Source organism: Medicago truncatula, chromosome 4 (assembly GCF_003473485.1).
Source record: "Medicago truncatula cultivar Jemalong A17 chromosome 4, MtrunA17r5.0-ANR, whole genome shotgun sequence".
Classification (NCBI taxonomy): Eukaryota; Viridiplantae; Streptophyta; class Magnoliopsida; order Fabales; family Fabaceae; genus Medicago; species Medicago truncatula.
Genome location: NC_053045.1, coordinates 51493824 through 51507703, shown reverse-complemented (window position 1 = coordinate 51507703; position 13880 = coordinate 51493824). Strand labels below are relative to the sequence as shown.

Sequence of the window (13880 nt, the reverse complement as noted above, 5' to 3'; positions counted from 1 at the left end):
AACGTCAGTGACACATCAAAGATTCTGCTGAGTCACAAGGCATAGGGGGCAATCCTGAAGAATCTTTATTTTACAAGGACGGAATCTAAAAAAAAAAAATTTACAAAGAGGAAAATCAAAACTACTCTATATTAGAGGGGTAAAGCTCTATTAACCCTTTAGGATATTATCATATTTGGCTATGCTCCTCTGATTCTGAAGTGAAGGATCTGGTGTCCCTCTAGTTAGTTTTTTGTTTTGTTTTGTTGTGGACAATGTTCTAGTTAGTTAATCAAGCATAAATTTTGAGACCTTAATTAGTGGTAACAAAGGAATGTGAGCCTCACATTTATGTGGTTATATTATGATCACACAAGGTGCATATTACATATGTATGGCTGGCTGCTAACTTTACAGAAGTTTGATATGATTTACCTGCATGATCATTAGATTTGCGGGAAAGAGCCAACAAGAAAATCAATTGTCACTTATCAGCTATAAAAATTCCGTTATTTATTTGGAACTAAGAAATTTAAAACGGAATTCTTTTTCTTGCCAACAATGTTACATTTATTCGTTACTGTCAATGCTCAAATCCCTGGGCACCTTAGCATTTTAAAGTTGAATAATATTTGTTGAGTGTTGATAGCTTAGCAACACACTCTCTTATTTGTTACAATTCAACGTGAGTTTGACCAAATCACATGGATCTCATATAAGTTTGATGGAACTTGTGGATTTTAACCGATAAAAGAAAGTATATAGAAAAATATGTGATAAATTTAAAGAGTGTAACATTATTTTAGAAGAAGAGTGCTAACAACCGTTAAAGAGTCTCACATCGGATAAAAGATGATCCGACAATTTTATACAATGATGTTGTTATGGGCATCTCTAACTTGGCCCCCAATTATCTCTAGTTAACATGTACAACCACACAAAAACGGCTTGTGAGGTGGGGATTGTCCGCCCCCACTTATAAGCACATTGTTAGAAGAAGAGTGTTAACAACCGTTAAAGAGTCTCACATCGAATAAGATTGTCCCACTTATAAACACATTGTCAAACTATCTCCTATCTTCCGTGAGATTCTTAACAATACAAATTTTCACAAATTTACCAAACAAAATATTTTCACAAATGTTTAGATATTAATAATGCATGATTTGATGTATGTGTTAATCTTTTACAATATTTCGTATTTGTTAAATGACAATCTTTTACAATACTAAAGCATGATATTGACCCTCTCTTCTATTTTAATGGCGGAGTTAGGGCATTTGCCATGATTTGAAGCTTGCATAAAAGAAAAAATACAAATATTTGTGGCTTGAGAGTGACTCTAGGTCGTTGTAATTCAATCTTATTCCAAAGAGTTGCCCTCCTTCCCACCTATATGGTCCATTCTTCAAAGTATTCATCATTTGATTCAAAGAGACCTGATTGCTCACATATTTCAGCATTATAGAGAAGGTTATAGGATCACATATTGTCTAGGTTGGAAGAATAATATTATTTATTGCTAGGTCTTTGGAGTATTTATTTTCTTCTCCTGATGAGTGTATTCTTTTTCTTTGAAGTGACCTTGTTGGGGTTTGTTTTCCCTTGGTGTTCCTCTTTCATTGGCCTTAAGGTCTTTTCCAATATTAAAAAAATAGAGCATAAAATCGGTGCGATGCAACTATAATTCATGATAAGTAATCAAATTTTATGTAGTGAAATATTACTATGTGATTATTATGGTTATTGATTTCATTAAATAAATAAAGCTATCTCATATATAGTATATATCATCATTCTGCTGTGCCTAATGCTTTAATCACACCAAAGGGCAAACGTCAATCACAAATTGCGAATTCTATCGATCTGAAAAGGCAAATTTTATAGTACATTCGAAAAAATCGAGTGTGCAGGTACACCAAAATTTTAAATTCATAACTAAATGTGTTGTTTTTTGGAAGGAAAAAAAAAACATTATCTATGTGATTTAAAATTTAATTTGTTACATTGTGAAACACTAATCATTCATGAGACTTATTATTTCTAATTAATTTTTAATTTATCTATGTGAGTACAATCTAATAAAACTATGGTTTAGATCATGTCTTGAGAATGCTCTTATGGTGGGTATTTATAGCCTTTCTTGAGCTTGTATTTCTGAAGTCAGAAGTAACTTAGGCCCCCAAGCCACGCCTTTTATGTTTCAGATGTTTCTAGAAGTCATTTGAAGCGGCGATATGGGAAGAGCTCACCCTAGGGTTAATTGGCCCTTACGAGAGGATGTTGAACCTTTAATATAATATTGACGGTTCACAACCCCAAACACGAGTCTTAGGACTAGACGAAGTGGTTTGATATAAAGTTGGCGGTCCAAGTGCTGTTTAGATTTTTTTTTTTTTTGGTAGAAAAGGTAAAGGTGCTTAAACATCTATGGATTCATTCACTCAACAAAAAAAAAAATCTATGGATTCATGTGCCATGGTAGCATTATTTAACATAGGTTTAAGTTATAGAACTTCAAAACAATACTTACCTAAATAATTATAATTAAAAACTTAAAAACAAATATTTTTATAACTTTATTTTAGAAAAAAAGGAAAAATATGTATTTTAGAGATTTTTTTTATATAATCAATTCGATTCATTTTAAGTAGAAAATTGTTTTTTAATAATATAAACACAAACTTCCTTCAAAAAAAAAAATATATAAACACAAACTAGTCAAATTAAGGACATTCCTTTCCAAGAAAAAAAAAAAGTCAAGTAAGGACATAAAATTTTGTCACACAAGTTTGGTGAATTATAGGAAATGCTTTTGTAAGTGACATGCACTGAACGGTAGTGGCGGTGTGGGGCTAGATTTGATCTTCTCACTTCCTAAATGGCAACCTATCTTTATAATAAGATTCCATTACAAAATTAATCAAAACAAGATTCCATTATAAATAAATACTCAAGATCTTAAGCATATTATAAATGAAGTAAGAAAAACTAAACCCTGCAGCGTGGCAAAGTAGTCAAGTCAGAGATGGCAAGCTCCACTTTACTTACAATTCTTAAACTTATGATTATTTTCATATGTGCAGCTTGGATTTCTCTTTGGATTTTGAAGCCAACTCAAGTATGGACAAAAAAATGGAAACATGTAGAACAAAGTGCTAATAATACAATTTTTGGATACTATGGTACACTCCTAAACTAAAATCTCTATTGCATGTCATTTTTCTAACTTTATATAAATAAGTAAAATCATGAAATTTCAGTAATTTTAGTCAAATGCTAAATAGTAAGTCTTCTGCAGGTCTAAATTTTGCTGTGTATACATTTCCAATAATTGCTATTGCTATAATTGGACTTCTTTTCTTGGATTTGAAAGCTGGATATCAAAGAAGCAGGTAATAATAATAATATCATTATCAATTACTTGAATGGAAGTTTCACTTCAAAATTTATAAACTGCAGAAATGGAAGGAGTTCAAGTTCATCAATTGTCTTCTCAAATCCACTAGTGGTGAACAGTGTAGTTGGAATCCTATCCAGTATTGAAATACTGGTAGTTTTTCTTTTTATAGTCTTCTTGGCATGGACTTACTATGCACGTATTTCCAATGATTTCAAAAAGTTGATGCAAGACAAATCACTGAAACTGAACATGTAAGTGTTCTTTGATCAAGATATTATTTATGTTTGATGATTGAAAAGCTGTTATTTCACTAATTGCATGCAACATAACTTAATTTTCAGATGGCAACTTAAGTCTCTTAGAATAGCAACAAGGTTTGGTTTGCTAGCAGAAGCTTGTTTGGCTTTGCTTCTTCTTCCAATTTTAAGAGGGTTGGCTATATTTCGCATATTTGGTATTCAATTTGAAGCTTCAGTTAAGTATCATACATGGATTGGAACTGCTATGATACTTTTCGCTACAATACATGGCGCCAGCACTTTGTTTGTCTGGGGTGTCAGCCACCATATACAAAGCGAGGTGAGGTCTATTCCCTATTTGGATAAACAACTTAGTTAAGCGCTTACATTAAAAACATTTATCATATAAGTGCTTACTATAAGTTATTTCTAAATCAAAAACTAAAATAAAGTTAAAATGTATCCATATGAGCTATAAATAATTTTCATAAGATATACTGAAGAGTTTAACAGCTTATGAACATGTCAAGCTCAAATAAGTTAATACGAACTGGCCCTAACCATGTTCCTTTAGTTAATTTTAATCTGAATTCTCCGTATTAGCTATCAGTTAAAATTTTCAATATTACTTGTGTATGCACTGTCTGTGCTACTAGTAGTGACTCAGTGAGTGATTAGCTCATATTTGTTAAACAGATTTTGAAGTGGCAAAAGACAGGACGTATATACCTTGCTGGAGAGATTACACTTGTTGCCGGCCTTGTTATCTTCGTTACCTCACTTCCCCAAATTAGAAGAAGAAAGTTTGAAATTTTCTACTACACACATCATTTGTATATAGTCTTTCTAGTATTTTTCTTGTTTCATGCTGGGGATAAGCACTTCTATATGGTCTTCCCAGGAGTGTTCCTTTTTAGCCTTGACAAACTGTTACGTATAATTCAATCAAGTCCAAAAACCTGCATGGTTTCAGCTAGAATTTTTCCCTGTGAAGCTGTGGAGCTAATTCTGCCTAAAGATCCAAGTATTAAATTTATGTACAGCTATCTCAAATTGAATTATATTTGGAACAAAATTAATATTCCATTCAAACGGTGTATTTTCGACCATTTGCAGGGCTAAAGTATAACCCTACAAGTGTTATATATTTGAAGATACCAACTATATCTCATCTTCAATGGCATTCATTCAGTATAATATCAAGTTCCAAAGCTGATGACAACAACATGTCTGTGATGATTAAATGTCAAGGGTGGTGGACCACTACTCTTTATGACTTGATACAAACTGAATTAAACAAAGGTGCTGATAAAAGGAAAGGTATACCTGTTGCAATTGAAGGACCCTATGAACCTGCTTCATTAGACTATTTAAAGTAAGCATAAACATTACACCAATATCCAAATGCTTCTAATATACTACTTTTTATAAGATAAATGAGAATAAGGAAAAAATTTGTTTGCAGACATGACAGTGTGATTATGGTTGCTGGAGGTAGTGGAATAACTCCATTTCTGAGCATTTTAACAGAAATTGATTCAATTACCAACAAAAATAAATTTCCATCAAGGATACAACTTGTACATGTCATTAAGAGGGCACAAGATGTTTGTCTGTTGCATTCAATCACACATCTGCTACTCAACCGATCAAGCGAAAAATTTCATTTGAAACTAAAATTGTTTGTAACCCAAGAAACGCAACTAAGCATGGGAATTACGGAGCTGCTAAATGAGTTCATGAAAGTAAAAACACTGCAATTGGATAGTGTGAGTTCCAATTATTATGCAGCATATGGACCTGAAAGTCCAGTTTGGATGGCTGCTATTACAGGAGGTTGCTCCATCAGTTTTCTTATTTTCCTAATCTGTTTCAACCACACTATAGTTCCATCTGAAAAGCATTCCAAATTGTCCAAAGAAAAGACTCCCTCTTGGATTGTGGATCTACTTTTGATAGCTGCTTTTGTCATAGCTTTATCTTGCAGCGCATTGATAGCAATTGTATTGAGATGGAGAAGGTTGAAGAAAGGGATTCCTAAGAAAGGCCTTACACAAACATCGCAGATGGAAATTAAACCCTTTGATCCAAGTTCAGCTGAACCTAAGAATGCCCTTGAAGAACATGAAGTTCATTTTGGAGGCAGGCCTAACTTTAAAGGTAATTCCATTGTCTCTTTCCTTGCATTTCTAAAAATATATATTGACTGAAAAATTGACAAACTAGTGCATTTTTTGAGTTGAACAGATATATTAGGCAAATTCAAGAATGAAACGTGTGGATCTGATATTGGAGTTTTGGTTTGTGGTCCTGAGAGCATGAAGGAATCAGTTGCATCGGCGTGTCAGCAAGAATCTGAGTGTTTCAAGTTAGGTGTAAAGAGAACAGAACCATGCTTCACTTTTCACTCTCTCAACTTCACACTTTAGTAGTCTAAATTTGGCCTAAATACCAATAACAACTCTGTTGTTGTTCAGTGATTTAGTACACCTTTGCCTTCACTCCCAAGTTTTCAATAAGCTATCTGAGTTCTCACGTCACGTGTAGAATCATATATAATTTACATGTAGCCATCACTCATCAGAGCAACATTTTTCAAATAATGTAGTTCACATATGAATGTAATCAAAATCCACCTCCTTTTATCCTTGAATGTGGTGTTTAAAAGAAGTAACAAATCTTCACTATAGAAAACAGTCATCCAGACAAAAAGGATAATATTAAAGATCATTCATGTATTCTATTTTAAACTGCTTCCAAATATGCAAAATGCATATCATTCATCCAACGAAGGATAATGATTAATGAACAATAATGGAAAGCAACTAAATCACATATCAGATACAGTACCAAATTCCCAACATGGTCAGTGTATCTAATAGTACTTGTTGACTAAAACCACATAATCATTGTACCAGATACTATACACACTGCAAAGGACTTGAATAAAAGTGGAAGTAATCTAATAATCAAAATCAAAACAAATATAGGGAAAAATCCCAATTATCAAAACAATCCAGAAAAATCCAATCACAAAAAATATCAACTATATGCAGTGAAGTCACTAGTCACTAGGTGGATTGCAAAGGCACCTCCTCATCGGATTCCCTGCCGCCGCCGCCACCATTGTCATCACCACGAGCCAAATCAGACAACACTTTCCCCGGCGCCTCCGCAATATCCTCCCCAAGAAGAAGCGCGACAACTTCCTTCATAGTAGGCCTCCTATTCGGCTCAGGATGACAACAAGCCAACCCAAGCTTCAACACCATCTCCATATCACCCACATCATACTCACCCTTAATCCTACTATCCGCAGCTTCAACCACACACTCTTTTGCATACAACTCCCTCACCCAATCAATAAGCACAACCTCCTCCTCCACCACATCCGTCTCCAACGGCCTCCTTCCACAAGCCACCTCCAACAACACCACCCCAAAACTATACACATCGCTCGCCGAAGTAGGCGCTGCAACCGTCGCTATCTCCGGCGCCAAATACCCTAAAGTCCCCACCACACGTGTGGTATTAGGAACTTGCCCATGTTGGTAAAGCTTAGCCAAACCAAAATCTCCCAATCTTCCTCTCATATCACCATCCAACAAAATGTTACTAGATTTAATATCCCTATGAATAACAACCTGGTCCCAACCATGATGAAGGTAGCTAAGCCCTTCTGCCACATCAACAAGAATCCTACGCCTTTGGTCCCATCCCAAAACTTTCTCAGGTTTATCAAAAACCCACTTGTTTAAACTTCCATTAGGCATATAATCATAAACCAACATCAATTCATTGCCCTTTCTACACCATCCCCTCATTTGTACTAAATTCTTATGTTGAAGCCTCCCCATACTTGAAATCTCAGCCATAAATTCTCTTAACCCTTGTTTAGAATCATGATTAACACACTTAACTGCAACCAATGTTTTATTCATTAATGTACCTTTGTAAACTTTTCCAAACCCTCCAAAACCTAGAAGCTGCTCTCTCTGAAAACCCTTTGTAGCATTGCTTAGTTCCTCATAAGAGAATCTATGAGGCCAATACTCCATTTCCCAATCTTCAACATCATCATCATCTTCTCTTCTTTTTCGCCAACGAAAATATAATACAAACACACTCGTGCAACACACAACAAAAACAAAACAACCAACTGCAATCCCAGCAATAGCTCCACTGGAAAGTGAAGACGAAGATGATCCTCGCTTAAACACCGGTAAATTTGTCGTGTTCAACTCTTTCAAACTCCCATCATCACTAAAACTCCATGCTAAAACTCTCTGCGCTTCAATCCAATTCGTTTTCGAAGCTGAAAAACCAAAGAACATTTCAGGAGCAACATAATGAGCTATACTCGAATCATTATAAGATAGCGTCGGTTTCAAAGGCTTCGAAACACCAACCGGAGCAACAGTAACATTTATCTCCAACCTCTCGCCGTCAAATTCAATCCACGCACGAATATTCTCCCCAGTGTTCATCTGAACCGGAACGAAGCTTCCGGTGGAATTATAATACCCTGCAGGAGTTTGAATTTTGGATTCGATGTTATTCAAATCAATTCCGATGTGATTGCTGTCTTTATCATTAAACTCAGGGTTTTGACCAGTGTCAAATTCAACGGCGATGAGAGGGAAAATTGAAGAAGAGCTAATCGAGTTTGTGAATAAGCCGAAATATTGACTAGCGAGTGCGCCGGGAGGGGAAGTGGTGTTGCAGAGGACGAAAGCGAGACCGAAGCCAGGGCTGGTGGGGTTGTCTGGTAAGATGGAGAAGATGAAGGAAGTGGAGAAGGAAGTGATGTTTGTTGAGGAAGGTGAAGGTTTGAGCATGGGGAGTTTAGTGGGGTGGAAGGCACGGCCGTAAGAGTATTGGTTGGAGTCGTTGGTCATGCGGATGACAGGTGGTTGGATGTGGGCGTCGGGGATGAGAGTGAGGTTGGTGGTGGTGGTGAAGGAGTTGTAGAGGAAGTTGAGGGAGTTGGTGGTGGGGATGAGGATGAGGATGTGGATGTGGAGGTGGAGGAGGATGGTGAGGGAGTGGAAGAGTTGGATATTCATGCCGGAGATTTGTTCGCCGGTGAGTGTAGATAACAGAATGAGTTGAGTTACATTAGAAAGGGTTAATTGAATGAATATTCAAATAGAAAAGAAAGCTTTTGACTGTTATTTGGCTTTTTGTGTAGAGACTCGTTTTTTAAATTAAATAAAATAAAATTGTAATAGATGTTTGTTTAACATGGCTGTATTTTCAGAATTGAATTCCAAGAGAGAACCTTGTTTACATGAGACGAGATCATTTCCAAATGTTCTTCGGTACAGGTTGATTATTATTCAAGTGTAGTGTAGTGGATAGCATTTGTTGTGTTTTTTATTAAATAAAAAAACATATTTTTTAAGTACACTTGTTGGAATTCGTTGACTTATCATCACAACTACTTTCACGTACCACGTACTAGTGTGTGCCCTTTCTAGTTTCTACAAGAGAATGTTTTTTTTTATGAAGGACAAGAGAATGGTTTTGTAAATACTCTTATAAGTAGGAGAATCTACAAATTATCTACGATTAATTTTGCTTGCTTGTTGCTTGGATTTTAATTTTGTAGTTTTTCTTTTTGGCGGAGTAAATGTTAATACATATGTGAGTTATGTTCCAAAATCTAATTGAAATTATGGCATACGTAACTCAATCGATTTGGTTAAAGGATTAAAGAAGTTGATGTGTTAGAGGTCTAAATTCAACTTTTAACATAGAAGAATAATACTAACATAACAATGTAAGTGATTCGGTCGATCACGGTGTGCAAGTTTGGTTAAGGGTTGGATTATGCAAATCTATGGATGTTGATATACTACACACATGAAAGCTCACTTTCATTCTGATCATTCTCCAATCCAAGGACGGAAATTAAAAATCCTAAAATATCAAATATCATTGGCAAGAGTCCTCATTGACATCTAGATTCAAGAAAATCATGCATATAAAAAAAATCCATAGCTAGATTTTGTAAAAACATTCAAGAAGCAAAGTTAAAAGTCAACAGCTTCATTTGTCAAATCAAATCCAATCTTGATTATTAGAATAGAATAAAAGTTCAATGTTTGTCAAAAATTTGATCTCAAATAAGTATAATATTTATAAATAAAGAACACAATACATGAGGCCACGATTCATATTATAAAAAATAAAATAAAAATAAAAAAATAAAAAAAACTGATCGAGGGCAAGTACTAAAGCTGGAATAACGGTCAGCAAGTTTGATATCATCATGATGGCGCCGTTTTCGGTACGGTAGGAGACATTATAAAAAGTTGATTTTTTTTATACAACAAAAATGAATTGTGTAACCATTAGATTGATGAAGAACACCGATCATACTATAATCCTTTCACACTATAATATTTTTCACTTTCTTCAACCTCTCAACTAAAACAACCCAGAAACAAAAACGCACTTTCTTTTACTACTCTCTTCCACCGCCGGAAAAATTCTCCTTCCCACCCTCTGTCACTTTCTTCCACCTCTCCCTCCCTTTCCCTTTCCCTCACCGCCGTCCTGTCCAAATCACAGATTCGCCATCGTAATATTTCTTTGTTTTTGGTAGATCTGAGAGCGATAAAAAGAGGTTGAGGGAGGCAAAGACAGTGATGGACGACGGCTATGAGAGGGACAGCGGCGGCAGATCTTTGCATAGGTTTTGTAAAACTCAGGGCAAATTAATGCAATTTATTTCAATAAATATTAAAAAAGGATGTTTACTTGTGTGTTTATATGTGCATAATATCCAGAAAATTTCAGAACAAATAGTTAAAGATACGGAAGAAATATTATAGTTATTAGGCATTTACATGGTAAAGAAACATGTTTTATTTCCTCCCTATTGACTTATGCGTGAGCAGTTGAGAGGTTGCTGGTGATGGTCGTGGGCAGTAAGCAGAAACATAAGAGGGGAAGAGAGAAGGATGAGTGTATTAATAATATAGTGTTAAAGAAAGTATAATAATACTATTTTCTTTAAAAAATTTCAAATACATCTAATGGTTAATATCTATTTTGCAAAAAAAAAACAAAAAAAAAAATCCAAATCTCTTACGGTAGAGGTCTCCTACCGTAGCCTTTGCCCATCAGGATATCCAAACTTTCTTTGCATAGTCCATGGTATCTCACGATCCTCAAATTTTAAAAGACCAACGAAAAGAGATTGGAATCCCGCCAAAGTAAGTACACATTCATTAACACCTTCCGGATAGTTTCTCTGCAAAAGCTTCACTAGAATCTGAATTTGAGATCTTGACAATGAACCTTTAAGATATTCGACCTGTAGATAGTTTTGTTAGATGTTTCACAAATCATATGCAAGATAACATACAATGAAATAAGCTAATAATAATAATAATAATAATAATAATAATAATAATAATAATAATAAAGCTAGCCTGATTATAATATTTGGATAAAAAAATGAGCCACAATTTTGATGTATTACCTGAAAATCATTCAGTTCAATGTCACTAAGGACGCCGTCATTAAAGGCTCCAACTTCATCTATAAATCTCAAAAGTTTATTACATACTCTCTCTTATTTTAGCAGATCTACAAACAGAACACCCTATCAATATCACATCTACCTAATAAGGGGAAAATAATAAAATTCAATATGCAACTCAGTGACGGAACCAAAAAACAATGTTAAGGGTGGCGAAAATAACACACATTAATTAGTAAAAATGAACATTGAGGAGAAAAGTGAATTTTTTTTGTATTTTTTTTAAAAAAATTATTCAAAAATTTGTATGAAGAAATTGGCAGTGAAATTTTTTATGAGTGGGCCATGGCAGTGAAATTCTGCAGTGAGTGGACCTTGGCAGTGAAATTTTGCATTTTACGGCATTGTGACAAATCATATTTATTTTATACCATTTTTTTTGCATTTTACTTGTCGTGAGACCAGGGGCGGAACCAGAAATTAAACAATGGGGAGACCAAGTTTAAAAAGTATATTCTAGTTAAACAAAAAAATAAAGTTCAAATACACTACATGTATGAGAAATTCAAGCTACATTTGATGTTAATATTGGGAGAAGATAGAAAAATTAGTTTCACTTATGCATATAATATAAGATTTCAAATGAAAATGCTAATGATGGAGGGACCAAATTGACATTTCTTAACAACATAAATAACAATATATTAGTAGTATAAAATTTTTTATAAGAAAACTGGGGACCATGGCCTCCCTTGGCCACCCGAGTCCCTCCGCCCCTTCCTATGACATTAGTTAAGAAAGTCAAAATTAAAAATTTTCTATTAAAAACAATAACTTTTTTATTTTCAATAAATAAATTTTTTCACTTTTTATCATTTTTCAATATAAAATTTCTATATTATTTTCATTAACTAGTGTCATGGGACACTAGTTAGCATTTCTCTAATAAAATATGAATGAAGTTTTGGGTGCAGTTAGATGTTTTATGAGTGCAGCTAGAAAAATTCTATTTTTATTGGGGCCCAAATATTTAAATTAAAACATGGCTTATAAATTGTTTGCGACGACCCTAATGGTAATTAAAGTTTGCTGGAAGTTAAATTAAGTCTTACAAAAAAATTTTCAAATAAAAAATTAAATTCAGGTTATTTTGAACTATTCATATTTAGATGAAACTCATTTTAAAGAAGTTAGATGAAATTGATTAACCACTTGAATTTAATCACTTGATGTATATTATATTATTTATAAGGTATCATTTAAATTATGTTAAAATATATAATAATATAGTTGTCACTTTGTTGCAATGGCAAAATGCCTAACATTGTTTTATTAATGTACAATTCTTTAGTTTACTATAGGAAGAGAGCAACGAAGATCTATTTAAGTACTTGAGACTCCAGCTCCACTCAAGTTCTATGTTTAATGCTTACAAGAGGTATGATAATAAAATTGGTGTAAGTGTTTATTTTATCTATGTTATCGTTTCATTTTAATTAACTGTTTAATTTGGATATCTTTTGAAAAAGTATATTGTCTAAAATAGATGCTTTTTTTTATAAAAAAAATATATGATTTTTGTCATGTATAATCTTTACCAATAAATATTTAAGTCGGTGAATATCAAACTCTCTTTTTTAACTTATGAGTTTGAAATAATTTCTATTATTTTTAAGTAAATTTCCAAAAAGAAACTCATTTTTAGAAATATAAAGAAAAATACATTCTTTTAAATTTAAGACAAATGGGCCCATTGATTGCATTAAAGTGTGATTATGGCCGAATGAGACAACCATAACAAGAGAATAAATTGATCTTCCAACTATCATCCTCTCTCCAATTTGATCCACAAATTATACATAAAGAAATGGATAAATTTACAAAGACACACTTTAAAGTTGTACATACTTTGGACCACCGATGACTTGGCAAATAAACATTTAAAAATTGATCAAAATCTGACATGGTAAAGAGTAATTAAAAAACAAACAAAAAGAAAATAACAAAGAAAAAAGAACAGTCAGTTTGCCTTATCACTATTAGATTCTCACCGTAAGCATTTTTCTCCGCCACTTTCATCTCTTTCTCTCAACCATAGAACAGTACCGCGATCTCATCCCATATCTATCCCATCTTCTTCTTCTTCTCTGTTTCAATCTGTGTTTCCAATGACGTCGCCGTCGCCGTTTCTCGATTTTCCCGACGCACTCGTTCGTCGCCGATTTCTGTGTTCGGTGCTGGTTGTAATAGAGGGTTGGAGATGTGGGTTAAATCTGGACTTTCTTGGTTCCGCCGCCGTACTGGTGAGAGGGATAATGAATAGAGAAAGAGGGTGAGAAGAGAGGGAAAACAAAGGAGGGAGAGAGAAGGTAGTGAGAGGAAGAACAGAGAGAGAGAGAGAGAGAGAGAGAGAGAGAGAGTGGTCGGAGGTTGTGGCGTGAATGGAGGTGGTGGTTTGACCGGAGGCGATGGTTTGGCCGGAGTTGGTGGTCTATTAGATACTGTGAAGGAGAGACACCAGTCAGTGTGTTTGGACAAAATTATCCCTTGTTTTTTGTTAATGGACAAAATTGCCCCTGCCGCATAAGGGGCGTACAATGATGGTATGCTAATAGGGTGGTCTACCTATCACCACTCTAAAGAAATATACTCTATAGTCCTTAAACTATTATTAATCCATCAAAATATTCTTTGAATCATTGTTCTCTCTTGTTTCTAAGGGAATTGATGGATTAACTTGATCGATTTATAAAAATTTACGACCTAC

General features: G+C 34.3%; 2 protein-coding genes across 2 annotated transcripts; one reads left to right on the top strand and one right to left on the bottom strand.

Annotated features, from left to right (window-relative positions):
- The first annotated feature begins 2934 nt into the window (after window positions 1-2934).
- Window positions 2935-6274, top strand: LOC25493725 (ferric reduction oxidase 8, mitochondrial). The gene is made up of 8 exons (XM_013602304.3): window positions 2935-3164; window positions 3281-3374; window positions 3442-3633; window positions 3724-3961; window positions 4318-4645; window positions 4738-4996; window positions 5087-5781; window positions 5869-6274. The coding sequence occupies exons 1-8, from the start codon at window positions 3008-3010 to the stop codon at window positions 6048-6050; spliced, it is 2145 nt and encodes a 714-aa protein (XP_013457758.1). The 5' UTR covers window positions 2935-3007; the 3' UTR covers window positions 6051-6274.
- A 64-nt stretch (window positions 6275-6338) lies between these two features.
- Window positions 6339-8931, bottom strand: LOC25493724 (L-type lectin-domain containing receptor kinase S.1). The gene has a single exon (XM_013602303.3). It carries the CDS (start codon window positions 8685-8687, stop codon window positions 6693-6695), a length of 1995 nt encoding a protein of 664 aa, XP_013457757.1. The 5' UTR covers window positions 8688-8931; the 3' UTR covers window positions 6339-6692.
- Between the last annotated feature and the right edge of the window lie 4949 nt (window positions 8932-13880).

Bases quoted from the DNA above. Each gene is read 5' to 3' on its own strand.
- LOC25493725 (XM_013602304.3), top strand. From the start codon at position 3,008: ATGGCAAGCTCCACTTTACTTACAATTCTTAAACTTATGATTATTTTC. The intron at 4,646-4,737 runs GTATTAAATTTA...GACCATTTGCAG, and splicing joins AATTCTGCCTAAAGATCCAA to GGCTAAAGTATAACCCTACA. The intron at 5,782-5,868 runs GTAATTCCATTG...TGAGTTGAACAG, and splicing joins AGGCAGGCCTAACTTTAAAG to ATATATTAGGCAAATTCAAG.
- LOC25493724 (XM_013602303.3), bottom strand. From the start codon at position 8,687: ATGAATATCCAACTCTTCCACTCCCTCACCATCCTCCTCCACCTCCAC.